Raw genomic sequence first — 21,053 nt, 5'->3', positions numbered from 1 at the left:
TACATAGTGTTGTACATTGTGTTGGAACAACCTCAACCAACTCAGAATATTCAATCACAGGTTATTGATCCTGTGATTGATGACGAACAAGATGCTGAGCACCACGTTGAAGACGATGTGGTTGATGATGCTGAAGACGTGGTTGATGACTTGGTGAACCGTCATTCTGAAGACGAAGACCAACCTCAAATACCTATAGCGCAACGCTACTCACCTCCTGCGCACTTCACAACACTTAACTTGGGCGAGGATGAGCCCTCATCAGATATGTTCTACAACCCATATATGAGGTCTGATGAGGACTTAAAGAAGGGTGACCAATTTCGTACCAAGGAAGAGTGTCTGTTAGCAATAAAGAACTGGCACTTGAAAAATTGTGTTGACTACGATGTTATCAAATCAAATCCGGAAAGATACGTTATTGAATGCAAAAATCCGGAGTGTGGATATAGGTTGATGGCATCGTACAAGAAGAAGCATAACGCGTGGGTGATAGGGTCAATATCTCAAGCTCACATTTGCGTCAACACCAACATGGCACAGGATCATCGCAAACTTAGCCATGACATGATCTGCCATTCCATATTACCTCTAGTTGAGGCTGACCCGTCACTGAAGGTCAAAACAATTATCTCCCATTGTGTGGCTGTTTTCAAATATACACCGTCATACAGAAAGGCTTGGTTAGCAAAAACCAAGGCAATTGAACTGGTGTACGGTAACTGGGAGGAATCATACAAACAACTACCACGCTACCTGGCTGCACTACGATTGTATTCACCTGGGACGGTTACTATAATGGAGACCTTGCCTGCACAATCCCCTGACGGAACTCGTCTAGAAGGTAATGGAATTTTCCATAGACTTTTCTGGGCATTCCGTCCATGCATCATCGGGTTCACATTCTGCAAACCACTTGTTCAAGTCGATGGAACTTGGCTGTATGGGAAATACAAAGGATCGTTACTGATGGCGGTCGCACAAGATGGCAATTCAAATATTTTCCCAATAGCCTTTGCATTGGTGGAAGGAGAAACGGCAGCTGGTTGGAGTTTCTTCCTTAAGAATCTTCGAACGCACGTGACTCCACAAGCTGGCATCTGCGTTATTTCTGACAGGCACGCCTCAATAGACAGTGCATACAATAATCCAGCAAATGGCTGGCATGACCCCCCGTCTACCCATGTCTACTGCATCAGGCATATTGCACAAAATTTTATGCGGGAGTTCAAGGATAACTTTTTGAAGCAACATTTGATAAACGCGGGGTACGCATTAAACCAGCCTGGATTCCAATACTATCGCCGGGAAATAGTGTTGGCAAATTCTGATGCAGGGAGGTGGATTGATAATATCGACAGAGCGAAGTGGACTAGATCGTACGACGATGGGGTGAGGTGGGGCCACATGACAACAAATCTTGTGGAATCAATGAACGGCGTGTTTAAGGGCATACGTAACCTCCAGGTAACCGCATTGGTGAGTGCGACCTATTTTCGGATGGCAACGTTGTTCGTAACAAGGGGCAGGCGCTGGAATGAAGTGTTGCAGACGAGTCAGGTTTATAGTGAAGCCTGCATGAAGTTTATGAGGCAGGAATCCGCCAAAGCCAGCAGCCATCGGGTTACGGAGTTCGACCGCCATGGCCACACTTTCAGTGTCAAGGAAACAATTGACCACAACCAAGGGCTGCCCAGACAAGAGTATAGGGTCCTAATACCAGACCGTTGGTGCGACTGTGGTCAATTTCAGGCGTATCGTATGCCTTGTTCCCATGTCATTGCAGCGTGTTCACACAGCCACTTCGATGCATTATCGCTAGTGTCTCCAATCTACAAAGTTGCAACATTGCTCAATGTATACGACAATCCCTTTCCGGTGGTAGCATTGGAGGCGTATTGGCCAGAGTATGACGGGGAAATTGTTTGGCACAACGAATCGATGCGGCGGAATAAAAGTGGTCGCCCAAATAGCAGGCGCATTAGAACTGAAATGGACGTCGCAGAGAAAATGCAGAGGAAGTGTAGCATATGTAGACAACTAGGGCATAATAAGAACAAATGTCCATATCGTGGATCTAGTTCCACAACTTAGTTTTCACTTTCATAAATCTGTGTACCAAAATCATTTTAAATTAAAGTTTACTTTTTATTCCAAATAGAAGATGACACTTGAACAACAAACACAAACATCTAACATTACAACACCAATTACTAAAACAAAAACAAATACTGGAACAAAAACAAGTACTAAAACAAGAACAAGTACTAGAACAATAACAAATACAACAACAACATGACAAACAACCATTAAAATCTAAGAAATTACAACAGTTAACACTATGTCGTCTGATCCATGCATCATTTGGATGCAATCAATGTCGCTTTCAACTTCAACCCACCAGCGTATCGTTTCTCCAGTTTCAAATGAGAACCTTGTTCTAAGCCTCTGAATCCTTCTGATGACTTCACCAGGTTGGTAATCTCCCTCTAACCAAGACATCAAGGACCTTTTTAGTTGGTCCAACGAACGGATGTTCCAAAATTTCATCTCCATTGGGGGTTTCAAAGGCGAGAAAATAACATGCCCATCCCTTTTTAAGATTACTGGTTCAGGATCCGGGCGCCTTGATGATGTTCGCTGCCATGACGACGGTCTTGGGGATGCCATGAACTCAACTTGATACAGAAGGTGGTAGGAAACAGTGTTGAAGAAAATGCAAGGAAATAACACTTTATTTATAGGAAAAGATCTGGGTTGTACACCAGTCTACCTAACCCTAATTCTCCCAAAAATTTATAAATAATATTATTTACTTATAAATTAAATTAATATATATATAATTAATATATATATATATATATATATATATATATATATATATATATATATATATATATATATATATATATATATATATATATATATCTTGTAAATAAATATTTATATATATTAATTAAATGTGTATAATATTAATTGTTTATAAATTAAATTAATATATATATATATATATATATATAAATTAATATATATATAAATTAATATATATATATATATCTTGTAATAATTTTATTTATATAAAAGTGTTAATATAAATTAATATAATTTATAAAAAAAATATATTTATCAAATATCTAATATTTAAAAAAAAAAAATTAATAAAACATTTAAAAAAAAAAAAAAAAAGGGATTGGGCATAGGCGCCACCCCTAGTGGCGACTTGCCCTACCCATTAAGGGTAGGCGCCAACTAGGGTGGCGCCTATGTACACAATTAGGGCAAATTTTGCCCATTTGTGTAATTTTTTTGAAAAATGGGTTAATTTTGAAATTTTTTTTAAAATTCTGGATATTTAAAAAAAAAATTCATAGATAACAATAGTTTGGCTTTTAGTCCTTTGGTTTCGATATCTTTTTAAATCTACGCGATACGACTGTGTACTTGGAGTTAACAATTTCGATAGACATATTAAGCCATGATCAATAAAATTATTCAATTTTGATACCAAAATAAACCAAATAAATATAATAAATAAATAGAAATAAAGTTACAAAATATCCTCAATTTTGACGGTAAAATTTTTCAAGAGACTTAACAATTTTAATTTATTTAAAGAGTAAATTTTCTTTTACTACGGTCTTTAAATTAAATTTAATCAAATAATTATATTGATATTTTTACTTAATTAATCATCTGATTAAATTTAATTTAAAGACTATAATTTAATATTTATAAATTAAAAAAATTTACTATATATATATCAAACACACCTAACAAACTAATACTTGTACAAGGAAATTTCAAATGATTCTTTTTAACGAGTCAATTGTTTGAATCAAGTATAACAATATCATAGTTTTATTAGACATCAAAGAATTTATCCTTATGTGTGTGTATATTTATTAAATTTAAATGCATTTTTTAGCCTACTTTGATTTTTTTTAACTTTCTAATTCTACTTTAAAAAAACAGTTTTTTTATCCTTATATTTAATATATTTTGGATTTTTTTTTTCTCTATCAGTGACATGACATCACATTGATGAATATGATAAAACAAATATTAATTAATATCAGTAATAATAATTAGGATAAAAAATAAAATAAAATGATAATTAATATTTTAAATATTATTTATTCAAAAGTAATTATATTTTACAACTGAGCTACACAACCTATTATGTTTAAATGCAGCGAAAGATAATCATATTTCTTTGTAGAGCCATTAACATGCAACCTCCTTTTTCTTCATGTGCATGTGTAGTATGTCTTATAATTACAATTTCCAATTTTAAAATTTAAAGGATAATTCAAAATTTTATTGTATATGCAATTTAACTGTTACACGTTGATGTATATATATTATATTCAGATCAATGAGAATGACACGATTTCCATTATCTTACATGTCCTGTATGTCCCGAAAATTATTAAAAATTTAATCCATGTGAGACGACTCACCACTGACAACAATGTTTCTGTTTCCTTTGATCCTTTTGGTTTTACTGTCTCTGATTTTCAGACGGGGATCACCCTTCTCAGATGTGACAGTCGTGGAGATCTTTATCCAGTTACCATTCCTCCCAGTTTTGTCGGTCTCACATCCAGTCTTTGGCATAGTCGTCTTGGTCATCCTGACATGTCTGTTTTGAATTTCCTATGCAAAAATAAGTTCATATGTTGTGAACCTTTTAATTCTTCTGTCGCTTGTGACTATTGTGTTTTAGGCAAACAAGTTAAATTGCCATTTTTTGATTCTCAAACTACGACTTTGATGCCTTTTGACATTTTACATAGTGATTTATGGACGTCTCCAATTTTAAGTTCTGCTGGTCATAAATATTATGTCTTATTCTTAGATGATTTTACAAACTTCTTGTGGACTTTTCCTATTAGCATAAAATCTCATGTGTTTGAAACGTTCAGGTCACTTACTCAACTCATTCAAACTCAATTTTTGCAAAAAGTCAAAAAATTTCAATGTGACAATGGCGATGAATATAATAATGAGCTTTTTCAAAAATATTGCACTGATCATGGTCTAGTTTTTCGTTTCTCTTGTCCCCACACATCCTCACAAAATGGGAAAGCGGAACGCAAAATAAGAACCATTAATAATATGTTACACACTATGATAGCTCATTCTTCTGTTCCCCCCTCGTTTTGGCATCATGCTCTCCACATGGCAACTTACCTGTTAAATATTATTCCATGTAAAACACTTCATAATCAGTCACCAACACAACTCATGTATCTTCGTGATCTCACCTACACACATCTCAGAGTCTTTGGTTGTCTATGTTATCCATTATTCCTGTCATCTACCATTCATAAGTTACAACCCCGCTCTACTTCGTGTGTCTTCTTGGGTTATCCGCCGAATCATAGAGGTTATAAGTGTTTTGATTTGTCTAATAGAAAATTAATAATTTCAAGGCATGTTATCTTTGATGAAACTCAATTTCCCTTCACCAAGATACACTCCCCATTCACCTCACTCTTATTAATTCCTAGATGATGACCTTCACCCCTACCTTATACATCAGTGGCAAAATCAAAATTCACCACCTGTTGTACATAACCAACTAACACCCATAATCCCAATTGACCAACCACTACCCTCAATAAACCAACAATCATCATCTCCTACCTCTTCGATCGACACACCCATTACAATAAACTCTCCATCACCACCATCAATTCAACCGCATCCACCTCCACCTACACGAACCATCACCACCCGAAGCATGAAAGACATTGTCAAACCCCACACAATATTTAACTTATCAATATCTCACTCTGACCACACCATCTCTCCCATACCTAAAAACCCCAAACTATCCTTATCAGACTCGAATTGGAAATCCGCAATGCAATATGAATTTGATGCTCTTATTCGAAATAAGACGTGGGATTTAGTTCCCCGTCCTTGTGATGCCAATCTTATTCGATGCATGTAGATTTTTAGGCATAAGAAAAATTCGGATGGCTCCTTGGAGCGTTATAAGGCTCGTCTTGTAGGTGGTGGCAGGTCACAGGTTGCAGGTGTGGATTGTGATGAGACTTTTAGCCCCGTGGTGAAACTCGCTACCATTCGAACAATGCTTACCATTGCTCTATCCAAATCCTGGCTCATTCATCAACTGGATGTCCAGAATGCCTTTTTACATGGTGATCTTCATGAGACTGTTTACATGCATTAGCAATTGGGTTTCCGCGACCTCCGTCATCCAGATTATGCATGTCAGTTGAAGAAGTCATTGTATGGTCTCAATCAAACGCCTAGGGCATGATACCAACGTTTTGTTGACTATGTCGCCACCATTGGCTTTCGCCATAGCACATCAGACCACTCACTCTTCATATATTGACAAGGTTTAGACATGACCTACATTCTACTGTATGTAGACGACATCATCCTCATCACCTCCACTCAGGTCCTCCGCCAATCAATTATGTCACTCTTAGCATCTGAGTTTGCAATAAAGGATTTGGACCCTCTGAGTTACTTTCTGGGTATTGCAGTATCTCGTCATCCTGATGGCATATTTCTCAGTCAGAGCACATATGCATCAGAGATCATTGAATGTGCTGGCATAGCGTCCTGTAAACCATCAGTCACTCTTGTTGACACCAAGTAGAAACTCAGCACCTCCTCCGACACTTCTTATGAGGATCCCTCCTTGTATCGGAGTCTTGCAGGGGCCCTACAGTATCTCACCTTCACTCGACCTGATATATCATATGCTGTTCAACAAGTTTGTCTTCACATGCATGCCCCTCGCACGGAACACATGTTTGCTCTTAAGCGCTACGCTATGTTCAGGGCACCTTACATTTTGGACTACACTTTTCCCCATCTCCCATTATAAAGCTTATCTCCTACACTGACGCTGATTGGAGTGGATGTCCTGACACCAGACGTTCTACATCTGGGTACTGTGTTTTTCTAGGTGACAACCTTATTTCTTGGTCTTCCAAAAGATAACCAACTCTCTCCCGTTCCAGTGCAGAGGCCGAATATAGGGGGGTTGCCAATGTTGTCTCCGAATCGTGTTGGATTCACAATCTTCTCATGGAATTCCATTTTCCTATTCCTCAAGCCACTTTGGTGTATTGTGACAATTTAGTGTCATCTATCTATATGGTAATCCTGTGCAGCATCAACGCACTAAGCATATTGAGATGGACATTCATTTTGTTTGGGAAAAGGTAGCTCGTGGTCAGGCTCGCGTCCTTCATATTCCCTCAAGACATCAGATCGCAGACATCTTCACCAAAGGACTTCCTCGCATTCTCTTTGATGATTTTCGGACCAGTCTAAGCGTTTGCGAACCTCCCGCTTCGACTGCGGGGGTGTGATAGAATAGAATATTTTGTTATAATTAGTCATAATTAGTTTCCTATAATTATGTTGTATCATAATTAGATAGTTGACAAAATGTTACACATTAATGTATATATACATTCTATTCAAATCAATGAGAATCACACGATTTCCATTATCTTACATTAAGATAATCTTGAAAAGAATAGTTGTGTTTATGTCCGATAAAATGAGTTATAATTACGATTTCAAATTTTAATGGAATAATTCAAAGTTTTATTGTATCTCCATGTCTTATTCATCTTACTTAATGTCCACACTTCTAAGCAATCAATAGTGTAAATATTTATTTCACATTTTGAGGGTTTGGCAACTGGAACTTGATTTTGGATGGAAGGTTAACAGTGAAGCAATCATGTAAGCTTCTCCTGAAACTAATAAACAACAATTGCAAATTGATTGCTCGTTGAAAAATTTTATAGCTCAAATTTTAAGCTATAATGGAAAAAATAAAATAATGCAAGTAGCACACAAAAATTATTAATAATATTAAGTAATATTAAAAAAAAGCTTTTATTTAAAAAATGTGACATAAAAATATTTTATATTTTAACAATTTAACGTCTCATATGTAATGTAATATGGTATTAATAAGACAAAGTTGAAGAAGGATTAAAAAAATTCAACAAATATAAAATTGGAATATAAAAAACTGATTTTTTTAAATAGAAATAAAAAAAATTGTAGAGCTATTTATAATTAAAGGTAATTTCTTTTTAGAATAATTAAATACAACTTAAAATTTACTAAAAGTACATGTCTAAAAAGCATAACACTTTAAAACAGTACTCGGTTACAACTTACAACCCGCCACTAGTTTTCTTCTCCCACCGCGTGCTGGATTCTGGTAAAAACAAGTCACACAGATTCCATAACTTTTCTTCTCTCACACACAACTCAACTCAACAAACGCTTTCATCTCTTAATCCCAACCCTCCATCTTCACAAACCAACGGTCCACACCATCTTCGACACGTCAGCAACATATAATATTTTTAAATTAACCAGATCGCCGCAAAATTAAGCCAACGTTTCTTCTATATCTATTCTTTCTTACTCATTCTAATCTCTTTCTTCTTTCTATTTTCTACTTCGCCGCGCACTCCAAAATCCAAAAACAGAAAATACAGTAACAGAAAAATGGCGTCGAGCGAATCTAGTTCGCAGATGAAGATCGTCAATGGCGATGGTGGTTACGTACTCGAAGACGTTCCTCATCTCACCGACTACGTTCTGAATCTTCCTGTATTTTTATTTTTCTCTCTATTTCTCCGATTTTTTGAAGTAACATTTTCGTTTGCATTCGTTTACTGTTACTAGATGATACTTGATGATGCTTGATTTTGTTTGATTTTTGTAGACATATCCGAATCCGCTTCGATCTAATCCAGCTTACTCGGTTGTTAAGTAAGTGAATCGATTTCTGTGATTTGAGTATGGAATGTGTTAGTTGTTCGAAATGTTGATTCTCGGTTTTTTGCGGTTTCAGGCAGTATTTCGTGCATATGGATGATACCGTTCCTCAGAAGGTTTTTTATTTTTTTTATTTTTTTTTATTTTTATATCTATTTCTATTCATCTCAGATCGATTTTAATTTGCATTCTTCTGCATTACTTGATCTATCAAGCACCGGCTAATTTCCACTTGAATTCGTTATGATCAATAGTCTTTGAAGTATATAAAATCAGTCAATTTAGTCCTTGCTATTATGATATTGGAAACTGAGTTGACTGGTTGAAGGATTTCATGTACTTTAAAGACTACTCAATACATTTATATAGTTTAGCAACTGAATTGGAGAGATTGTGATAGTTTAGGAAACAAGATGAAGGTTTATTCTTACTAATAGTACTTAATTACAGTAATTCTCAAAAATAGTAAGAGTAAACTGAATATTTGTTATTGTTACTGTTTTGTTTTTCCTGCAATCAGAAAAGTAAAGTAAATAAAATAAAATAAAATATTGTACTTATCTCCAATTTGCCGGTATTAACGAGTTAGATTGGTGTATAAGCTTTATTTGTTCTTTCATAGGTTGTTGTCCACAAGGATGGTCCGAGAGGTGTTCATTTTCGACGTGCAGGACCTAGACAAAAGGTATTTCTGTTGTTGTCTGTACACATGTTATTTCAGTTGTGATTTAAATCACTGACTCTTTATAATGTGCTGTTTAGGTGTATTTTAGATCAGATGATGTTCGTGCGTGTATTGTCACATGTGGTGGTCTGTGTCCTGGTCTCAACACTGTGATAAGGGAAATTGTTTGTGGTCTTTCTTACATGTACGGTGTCGACAAAGTCCTTGGCATAGATGTGAGTGGGTAAACTCTCTTTTAATTTATACTTGATAGTCATTACATTATCTGTTGCTCTGGATTATAAAATTTGTGATATTGGCTGGGTCCACTGGGAGGGAAAACTTATATTGATGTGAAGTACATCTCTTTTTTCCTCGACTTCTTTGTGTGTGGATATCTTATTTCATTCTTGTTAATCAAATTGCATGGGTTATTCTTGGGGTAATTGATCAAATAAGATTTCCATTTCTGAAAGGAGTTGACATAAATATAATTGAGGTTATACTTTCTTGGATTATCGTATATTTAAAGATACATATAGGTAAAAGTTAGGGTGTTTAGGGCACATGTTAAGAACCTAAATAAAATTGTGTTGAATTTTTTTATTTTTAAGGAATTGAATGGACGAATTTCAAGACCATATTTATATGTATAGTACGCTGACATGTGCCCCTAACTAAACAAAATTTTGGTTTTTGTGAACTCACTTTTATCTTGAATTCATTTTTTCTCCGCATTGATCTTCTTACTTGAGTTGCATTTCTTCATTCATTGTCATCATCACTGAACTATATCCAATTTTACACAGGGTGGTTATAGAGGTTTTTATTCGAAGAACACCATTACTTTAACTCCTAAAGTGGTAAATGACATCCATAAGCGTGGAGGAACGATTCTTGGCACATCCCGAGGGGGGCATGATACTGGCAAGATAGTTGACAGCATCCAGGATCGGGGGATTAATCAGGTTTACTGTGTAAAATTTATTCTACAGAAGTTTCCAATGATACTGAATGCTGGAATCATAATTTTGCAGTCTATTATATTAATGCACTTAACTTGAGTAGGTTATTGTCATGACATGGATTTCCTTTGTTTGGGTTAACGTTACAGGTTTATATTATTGGAGGAGATGGAACACAGCGAGGAGCGGCTGTGATTTATGAGGTATGTATGGTGATTCAGAGGTTGTCATAATAGAATATTTCATCCTTTTGGAATCCAGTAAGGAACATAAGAGCATATTTCAGTCAATGAAGAAATATTTTTTATACATGTCTTTCTTGATTACAAATCCACACATCTGCATAGTATACATATGCTTATTTGTTGAACTTCTTGTTTATGTTTGAATAAACGAGTTTTCTTCGCATACGAGTAATTAGGTTCTCCAAATTTATTTTGAATTCTGTATCTCGGTTAAGCAACATTTTATTTTCTTTCATAAGATAGCAATGATAAAATAGTATCAAATGATAAAATAATTAAATGAATTACTGACAGGCATCACATTCATGTCTTCTCCTTTTCCAAGTTTGAGCTAAAGTTGTTAATCAGTGTCTTATAGAAACTGGAATTTTTCATATATGTAAGTATGCATACTTTTTGCATTCTTGCATTCGCTAGTTTTCCCCCGCTTACCTTTTTTCTTCCCAAACAGTGCAAATGATATTAGCTTATACATAAAAGTGAAATTTGATAGTAAATTAAATTGTTGATCCTATGTTTTCAAGTGAAAATTATATAGAATGTTAATACCTTAATCTTAAACTTCAAATGCCTTCCATTTTCTTTTATATTCGTAATGTTTTTTTTTTAACATAATTGGAATAGTATATTACATTATGTTGATTTCCAAAAGGGTAGTTTGTATGGTTTGGTACTACCTCTTGTGGTCAGTTCAAGCTTTATGATAAATTCAAGAAACAGCTGGGAGCACATGATTGTACTAAAACGAACTATACATGAATTTTCTCTGTATAACTAACTGTCTGATTGACTTGTTATCATTCTTGTCATCTTATTAATATAGGAGTAAGCATTCTGACATATTTTGGTTATCATACAGGAAGTTAGAAAGCGGGGTCTGAAAGTAGTAATTGCTGGAATTCCAAAAACCATAGATAATGACATCCCGGTATGCTCAATCTCAATGTCTTAATCTCTTTCCATCCAGAACTCTAACCTTGTCATTTGATTTACTGTTACATCTGAAGAGTCAATTATCTATGTTTGTAGGAACTTTATGTGGTTTTTCTTCTGTTTCATTAGGTTATTGACAGGTCATTTGGTTTTGATACTGCGGTTGAGGAGGCTCAACGTGCCATTAATGCGGCACATGTTGAAGCTGAAAGTGTTGAAAATGGCATTGGTGTTGTAAAGCTAATGGGTCGTTATAGTGGTATGCATACTTCACATTTATGTTGATATCTTATAGATTATAAGCCTCTAATTTAGTTTAGTTGAACCCTATTTCCTCACTCCATCCAAACATAAATGTCTAAAAGATTTCACTGGAAGCTACTCTCTTTAGTCAAATTTGCTTTTTTGTGTCATAATGGATACTATGACTGCAGGTTTTATTGCGATGTATGCTACTCTTGCTAGCAGAGATGTGGACTGTTGCTTGATTCCAGAGTCACCCTTCTTCCTTGAAGGAAAGGGGGGACTTTACGAATTTATAAAGAAAAGGCTGAAAGAAAATGGACATATGGTCATAGTCATAGCCGAGGGAGCAGGACAAGATCTTCTTGCAGAAAGCATGCAAGCCATGGACCAGAAGGATGCTTCTGGAAACAAGCTGCTTCAAGATGTTGGTTTATGGATATCTCATAAGATCAAGGTATTTACTTGTCTATAAGAAGATTCATTTATACCCTATTCGGATTAGTTTTTGGCTTATGAGAGCTTTCAATTAAAATAAGTATATGGCTGAATATGTTCAATGTGGGACTCTTAACAGGCTCTTTACTTGCACAAAAGTTATAAGTGTTTATTATGAGTTAGTTAAACTAGACTTCAGAAAAAATTACAGTTTCAACTTATACGAGAAGCATTTTTTTTTAATTAAAAAAACTCAGTTACTGCAAGCTTTTTCCCATAAGTACGTCTTGAGAAGTCTGTCTTAACTAGCTCTTAATTGATTTGAATCCTCATGAGACTGGAACTCAATTGCTCAAGATAGTTGATATTTATGTGGCCGAGCAAAAAAAACTTGATTGCACTTTCAGAAAAAAAACCCGGTGGTCAGAGATCTTTCTTTGTAATATATTTTCTTCTGATTTTGTCTATCCTGCACACCACTCAATACTATTACTAGAACACATGATTAGGAAAATGCACAGAAAAAAGTACAATTTCAAAAGCTCGTCCAGTCAATTCATACCATTATCAGTTTTTGAGCTAGGATTACATAGATTCCCTGTAGATTATCATTGATGCATTGTTTGTCCAGTTTTTTAATATTTATTTACTGCAAGTCTGTGTGTTAAAAGTAAAAGTCCGTCTATCCAGAACTGTCAGTTTGTGCAACTCGCTCACCCTTTTAATAAACCTTTGACTTGCTGTGATAGGATCATTTTGCGAAGGAGAATAAGATGGCCATCGTTCTTAAATATATAGGTCAGTTTTGTTCACTCTATCCTCTTCCATTTTGATCCATTCATATCTTTGACAAATGTGGCTAGATAGATTTCTTAACTTGGTTATCTGCCAGATCCAACTTACATGATCCGGGCAGTTCCAAGCAATGCATCGGACAGTGTCTACTGCACACTTCTTGCTCAGAGTGCAGTTCATGGAGCAATGGCAGGGTATACTGGATTCACTTCTGGACTTGTCAACGGCAGACATACTTATATTCCGTTCAACGTAAGTTACCACATATCCTTACACGGTTTTATAATCCGATGCTCTTTTTTTATGCTGTAACTTTTTAATATAGCTTTATATCAAGTGGTTGTTAATGATGTATGTGAATAAGTGTATTAGATATGCATATGTGCACAAGAACAATTGCTTTTGAATGGCTATTTGCATCCAATTTTCTATTGATAGTTTCATATTTTCCCTAAGATCATAATTATTCTGACACTAGAGAACATATCCAAATTTTATACGCAGAGAATCACCGAGAGGATGAACCACGTAGTGATTACTGATAGAATGTGGGCAAGACTGCTTTCTTCAACAAACCAGCCAAGCTTTTTGAAACTCAAAGATGTTCATGAAGTCAAGAAAGCAGAACAACCTCTGACTCCTCCGTTGTTAGATGGTGGAAATTGCAATGGTGGTGGTGAGGAAGCGGAAAAAGTAGAACAAGTTCCCAGTCAATTGTTATAGAAGGGGACAGGAAAGATAAACAAAAATCAGGAAAACATGCTGACAGTGACCGTTGTATCAAGAAATAAAATTAGATAAGGGCTTGTTTATCCAAAATTGTATTTGGTGTTGAGTTTCTATAATGATAAAGTTTTGCTGGAACTATTCGACTTATTTTCAGGGCGCGTCTAATTAAGTGTTGAATTTATATGATTGGGCTTCATAGGAATAACCGATTAAAATGCATGCTTATTTTTCCATTTCAGAAAATGTCTGTAATCGTGTAAGGCTAAACACAACTAAACTCTGTCGCAGCTCGGGTAAGGCTAAACACAACTAATCTCTGTCTCAGCTCATTAAGTTCGGCGCATAAGGAAAAATTTGAGATTTAGCCATTTGAGTTTGTATTAATCAATCCGATTTAGAACAAGATGCATAACTTTTTAATCCGCTTATACACATAAAAAACCAGTACCATTTAGTTTTCTCAATCTACTTTGTTGTTTGATTTAGTTTTCTCAGTCTACTTTGTGATTGGTGTTTGGAGTACTCAATTCTATTTAAAAACAAGATGTATAACTTTTTAATCAGATAGAACTATCAAGAAGCATTTCTTTCAATTATGTATAAAAAACAGTCTGGTTTAGTTTTCTCAATCTACTTCGTGGTTAGTCTTTGGTTTTCTCAATCTACAGAATGTCAACCACGATACAAATAAGGAGTACCAGCGGTACTCTTCAACGAAAACTTGCAAACCAAACAAACTAAGCCGGGAGAACCAAGAGAATGGAAGAAACCACTTATGAGAGACAACTGAGAAAAAGAAAGAACCTATAATAAACCTAAGTACAACAGTAAGAGAAAGAACTCACTTCCAAACTTGACAAATTCGAGAAAAAATAAATTTACTTTTGCATCTTTTAGATATTCCATACCACATCATGCCAAATTGAAATTAGACCATAGACCTCCCACTTACAAGATCGAATAACTCTAAAATCGACTTCATAAGAGGTGATGGTCTACCCGCCCACCTAAACCCCCAACAGGTTCGAACAGATAACACACCTTACTCACTACCCGATGACAAAATAAATCATCTTCAACGATTTTACCTAATCGACAATCTATTTTGGAGCAACTAACTTCCAATAAAACACCGCCATTTTGAAAGGAATCCAAACTTTCTAAATCCTACTCAACCTCTGGATCATTCTGGCCGAATGACTATCGTCCCACACAAACAAACTAAAGATGTCGATAGGCAGATTTCACAAATAAACCCTTGATCTGGTCCGGGTTGCAAACCCATACATTCACATGACCCATATCCACATGACATGACTCTGCTAACCACTCTCTCTAGCTCTACCAAGAGTTCCTCCTCCCAAATAATGAGAGGACGCCTCCAACTAAAATTTCAAACCTAGAGACCCTCCCAAGAACCCATATCGCCACCACATGCGACTTTTGCTCCGAAACGAAGCATCATGCCAAAACCTAGTCGGTTTAGCATCGCCTCCACTACTAAAATAGGAGGGGAACCAATTTGACGATTCAATTTGGTTTTCTCTTACAATATCAAGATCTATTTTTTAGGTTTATGCAACTTAAAACATAATTCCATTTGAGATCATTCAAAAGACTAATAATTCCATTTGAGGTCATACAACTACAATTGATTAAATCTTTCTGAAATCAACTTTAAATAAAAAATCATAAAATATATATATTGAATTGATAGGGCTTTTTCATGGGGAAAAACATTGAATCCATGTTTTTCTTTAATGAATCGCATAAAATTTTGATCAAGTTTGTTAAATGTGATAATTTTATAAAATTTTAGATCAAGTTGGTTTATTGAACAACTCAAACTTAAAAACGATAAAGAGAGGACAAAAATATATTTAGATACATGTAAATTTGAAATAAAAAAAAATTTGGAAAAAAAAAATTTCACATTAGAAAATAAAGAATTCATTATCTCAGTTAAATATAATTGTTTGTTGGAAGAGTTTTTTTACTGGGGAACATTGAACATTGTGAGACTTATTTTTTTTAAAACAAGACCTTTGTGAGATACACACCACATATTCACCAAAACCTTAAGGTGATATGAGTGAATTCTCTCATTTATAAATGCTAAAGTCTCCATATTTCCAACTAATGTGAGACTATTACCCACACTAGTCACATTTGATACATTCTCAACAAGATTAAAATAATATAAATATTGTGCTGATAGTGATCATGAAAATGAAAAGTTAGTGGTGTGCTTCTTTATTGAGTGATATTCAATTTGATATAATATAATTTTTAGGTATCCATGTCAATTTATAATGGTTTACTTAATTGTAAAAGAATAATAACCATATAAATTCAATTGTATTACGTAATCATATAAAATAACCTCTGAGATAAAGAATGAAAAAAATTATATTTAAAAATAAAAAATTTGCATATAAAATAAAGTTATTTAAAAATAAAAAATTTACATATAAAATAAAGTTATTTAAAAATAAAAAATTTGCATATAAAATAAAGTTACATATTATCCTGATAGTAATCCGTAGAATAAAAAGTTAATTGTATACACAGTTATTGAATGCTATTCAATTTTATATAATATAAAATATATTTAAATAGACACGTCAATTTCAAATGACTTATTTAATTATAAAATAAAAAATATTTTTACAAATTAAGAACTTTTTTATATATAATAATTATAAAATAATTATGTTTTTATTTTAAATAAATTTTGTATTTTAAAAATTTAATACTTTTCTTTGTTTTTTTTTCATTAATTAAAAAGAATTTTAAATTATGTTATTTATATTTTAAAAAATAAAATAAAAAAAAGAAAATGGAGAGAAAAAATATTAGAAACGAAAATAAAAGTGTAAGAAAAAAAAATGAGGAAAATTTGAAATTTGAATCAAAAGAAGAAAATGAAGAGTAAAAAAGTTAAAAATAAAAGTGGAAAATGAATGAGGTAGCAAAATGAGGTGTTTCAATTTTTTAACATTTATTAATTACAAATATGCCCTTTTGCTAGTATAATTTTGAAAAAGAGGATATTAGGGAGTTACAAATATGCCCTTTTGCTAGTATAATTTTGAAAAAAGAGAGGAAATATTAGGGAGTTTGATGATAGTTTATTTTAATGGATAGATAAATAGTTTGATGATAGTTTATTTTAATAGATAGATAGTAGAAAGAACGAGAAAAAAACTATTGAAAAAACACCATGGTGATCAAATATCAAACCCAACATTGTTGTTTTGTTGGACAAAAAAACTTCCTGAGCACAATGGCATATCATAATACACCTCAATGTATGATAATAATACATATAAAATTGGATATAACAAGACATATATCTACTAAGATTGCATCTGAAAGGATGTGGTGAATTGATCTTCTCTAACAATGGTTTTTTTTATCAGATGCTTCAGCAAGCATCAGTCAACCCAATGGTTTTAAATTTTAAGTTTACAAATCTTCAAATAGTTTGCAACATCTCTAGGCCAAATATTGACAATTATTTTGAAGAAGCTGCTATACTGGTGATTTCCACAATTACGAAAAACACAATAGAGGCAAATTAGCCCCTGTATATACCGGAAGGCTCTGCATTCTGAACAATCCAAGGATGTTCTAGCAGTTTGTGCAATGGTAGTCGTTGAGAGGAATCCTTGACCAGCATCTGTTGGCATAAGTATAGTTAGGAAAGAGTGCTTGGGCAAAATGCTTGAATATATAAATATGCAGAATAGAAAGAAAATTCTTGAGAGAACTTCACAAAAAATCCATTTCGCACAAGACAGAAGCAAAACCTGGTTGATGAATATATAAATATATGAACGTGTTTCTGTGAGTAGCTAAAAAACTACACAAAAAAAATCATAAAATACAAATGCATATAATCTCTCGTGTGTTTCTGTGAGTAGCTAAAAAACTACAAAAAAAAAAAAAAATCATAAAATACAAATGCATACAATCTCTCATGTGGGCCACAATGTTGCATGTGACATGTTAGAGAAGCCTGTGGTTTTCACCTAGACCTCCGCATATGTGATTTCACCCTAATTTGAATTATCACATTCTCACTCCGCTCTCATATGCCATCTATTCCTGTGATGCAACTTAATTTTTTCTCATGATGAGTTTGATCACATATGCAAGGAATATAAAATTATATTTTCTCTCATTCTTTGTTTGTTTGCACATTAGAGAAGTATTTCATGCATATTGCAGAAATACTTGAAACCATTTTTTCAGTGAAACGTGGTTTTAATCCAACTATCTAATAGCTCACAAACTCATTCTCAATTTATAAAACATCTAAAACACAGAAATTTGCAATATTCACATGATCACAGACATTTACATATAGTTAGAAACTCATAAATGTGAATTAGGGTATTCCATAAAAGTATGAAACCCAAAAAGTTACACAGACGCATAATCACAAAAACACGTTCATAATCACAAAGGATTAGCTACTCATGTAAGAAAATGCTTAAGAGAACTTCACAAAAAATCCATAGCACACAAGACAGAAGCATAACCTGGCTGATTAGGTCTTTCGCAGCAGAAGAAACAATTGGTTTAGGAGGGAACTTGAGATCCACTTGTATTATCCTGTATACATAAAAAGATCCCATACACAAATAGGATTAAGCACTAGAGTTTATACACCCTATAGTCTATTTAAATTCTTCTGTCCTATTATTTTCCACTAGAAAGAAAGATACTACAGAACTCATGCAGGATGATACAAATTCAACTGCTTAGTGCTTGCTACCTTCTATAAGTATCAGAATGTTCTTTAGCCTCAAAAGGGGGGACTCCATAAAGAAACTCATAGCAAAGAACGCCAAGGCTCCATATATCCACGCTTGCATCATGTTCTACACTCTCCACTGTCGAAATATCGAGAATTTAGGCTCATCATCTAGAGACAAACATATTTAATGTGAAAAATACAAGTCAAACTTACCCATCTCGGGTGGAAGGTAATCAAGTGTGCCGCACATGGTCCTCCTGCGGTTGAATGTGTGAACTGACCATCCAAAATCAGCTATCTTCAATTCACCCTGGTGATGAAAAAGATTATGACATAATGAGTACAAGAGGAAGAAAGAAAACAACCAAAAGGACCGTAAAAGAAGCATAGTCTAAGAGTAATGGCGGTCACCTGTGCACCAATAAGAAGGTTCTCAGGTTTAATGTCCCTATGAATTACATGCTTTCCATGGCAATATATAAGGGCTCGGGCCAATGACGCAACATACTGCCTCAACCACAAAATAACAACATAAACTGGTTAATCTAAGAATACAGCCACATAACCAATCAAATGCACATCCAATTTTACTTGTATCAGATGAGTTATCATGTTAAGTTTTCAGTATTTACTAGGCTTTTGATATGTTAGTGCAAATTACCAAGAAAATAACAACATAAACTGGTCAATTTAAGAATACAGACACATAACCAATCAAAATGCACATCCAATTTTAAGTGTACCAGATGAATTATCATGTTAAGTTTTCAGCATTTACTAGGCTGTTGATATGTTAGTGTAAATTACCAAGAAAATAACAACATAAACTGGTCAATTTAAGAATATAGCCACATAACCAATCAAATGCACATCGAATTTTACTTGTATCAGATGAGTTATCATGTTAAGTTTTCAGTATTTGCTATGCTTTTGACATGTTAGTCCAAATTACCAAGCAAAAATCACATCAGAAGCGAGGAGGGGGGAATTAGTACTTACAGTAGCTGCACGTCTTTCACTAAAATATTTGCATTTCTGCAATTCCTTGTAAAGTTCACCTTTAGGTGCATACTCTAAAATCAAATAAACTCGTTTCTGCAATGAATTTGTTTCACATAGAAAAAGTTAATAGCAATCAGCATAATTTAACCTTCATCAACAATACACGGTTCGATTCTAACTATATCAGCACAAGCAGAAGTATACCTGATCATAAAAGTATCCATAGAGTCGCAAGATATGTGGATGTCGAAGATGACTCTGTATTTCAACTTCTCGACGAAGCTGATGCTCAACTTGTGATTGTTGCAATTGAGTCTTAAAGAGTACTTTCAGAGCAATAATATGATTACTCTGTATCATAATCATATTTCACATTTTATCAAACACATAAACACATTCTAAATAAAGAAAAAACTTATTAATAAACAGCACAAATACAGATCTATAGAATTCATCATGAACTCACAGTTTTTTCTCTGGCCAAATAGACGTGGCCGAATTTCCCCCTTCCAAGAGGTTTCCCTATATCGAAATCATTAAGCGTCCATCTCTTTTGCTCCTGAGCTGAACCTGAATACTCCGAAGAAGCCTGCAAATAATCACGAACAAAACAATCAATAATTAACAATTAACAGATCCGGTTAACAACAATCACAATTTTGAACAACAAGCCTCAATAATTAACAGGAATGATCAGATCTTGTTGAAATTGACATAGTTTTGAGCGATAATGATCAATCAATGAATACAAATGGAAAAGGAGAATAAAGATGAAACAATTGAATTGAAAACCCTAGAATTGATTACCGTGTGTGGTTGAGGGTGAGGCTGAGACTCGGTTACCACGGCCATGAGAGAGAGAGGTTTTAGAGAGAGAAAGGGTTTGTTGAACGGAGAAATGGAAGAAGACGGTGATTTGAAATCAGCTCCTTCTCTTCTTCTTCTTCAATCCTTCTTCGTTGGTTTAACACCCAGACTTTTATTTTTTTGTAACGGTCGAATAACGGATAGCTGACACGTGCTTCAATCCCGCTCTATATTTATTTTTCAAAATCCTTCCGTATTTCTCTATTGTTGTCATTTCGTTACAATAATTTCAATATAATAGCTTTTGCCAAATGGATGATGTTTAACAAATTTAAAAACAATTTATAAAAAGACTGAGTTTTTAATAGAATTTGTTTTTATTATATTAAAAATAAAACATATTTAAATCTTTAATTATTAATTGAAAAAAACTTAAATACAATTTTTTAGATGTAGTTTATATTATTTTTTAATAAAAAATTGTTGGTCAACATAGATTAGAAAAAGAAGGAGGAATTAAACAAAATAGAAATAAGAAAGGCATAGAGAAATTGAAGAAGGAAATACATAGAGAGAGAAAGAAAAAAACTCGGTAGATTTTATCTATTTGTTTATTTTTTCTGATAGCTATAAAAGTCATGTCATGTTTCATTCATTATATATAATAA

General features: G+C 33.9%; 2 protein-coding genes across 2 annotated transcripts; one reads left to right on the top strand and one right to left on the bottom strand.

The window, feature by feature from the left end:
* Positions 1-8,211: 8,211 nt before the first annotated feature.
* LOC127084046 (ATP-dependent 6-phosphofructokinase 6) lies at positions 8,212-13,994 on the top strand. Its single transcript, XM_051024419.1, has 13 exons — positions 8,212-8,631; positions 8,747-8,793; positions 8,876-8,915; positions 9,422-9,484; positions 9,562-9,699; positions 10,273-10,431; positions 10,578-10,631; positions 11,533-11,601; positions 11,736-11,865; positions 12,041-12,306; positions 13,037-13,085; positions 13,180-13,334; positions 13,587-13,994. Exons 1-13 carry the CDS (start codon positions 8,527-8,529, stop codon positions 13,803-13,805), a joined length of 1,494 nt encoding a protein of 497 aa, XP_050880376.1. The 5' UTR covers positions 8,212-8,526; the 3' UTR covers positions 13,806-13,994.
* A 3,027-nt stretch (positions 13,995-17,021) lies between these two features.
* Positions 17,022-20,609, bottom strand: LOC127084044 (serine/threonine-protein kinase Aurora-2). The gene is made up of 9 exons (XM_051024417.1): positions 20,386-20,609; positions 20,045-20,167; positions 19,783-19,929; positions 19,576-19,671; positions 18,988-19,083; positions 18,790-18,886; positions 18,595-18,712; positions 18,359-18,431; positions 17,022-17,493 (listed from the first exon to the last, which is right to left on the bottom strand). The coding sequence occupies exons 1-9, from the start codon at positions 20,428-20,430 to the stop codon at positions 17,392-17,394; spliced, it is 897 nt and encodes a 298-aa protein (XP_050880374.1). The 5' UTR covers positions 20,431-20,609; the 3' UTR covers positions 17,022-17,391.
* Positions 20,610-21,053: the final 444 nt, after the last annotated feature.

This window comes from Lathyrus oleraceus, chromosome 5, assembly GCF_024323335.1.
Source record: "Lathyrus oleraceus cultivar Zhongwan6 chromosome 5, CAAS_Psat_ZW6_1.0, whole genome shotgun sequence".
NCBI classification, from domain to species: domain Eukaryota; kingdom Viridiplantae; phylum Streptophyta; class Magnoliopsida; order Fabales; family Fabaceae; genus Lathyrus; species Lathyrus oleraceus.
Note: the sequence above shows the minus strand (reverse complement) of the source record. Positions and strands in the feature narration are given on the sequence as shown.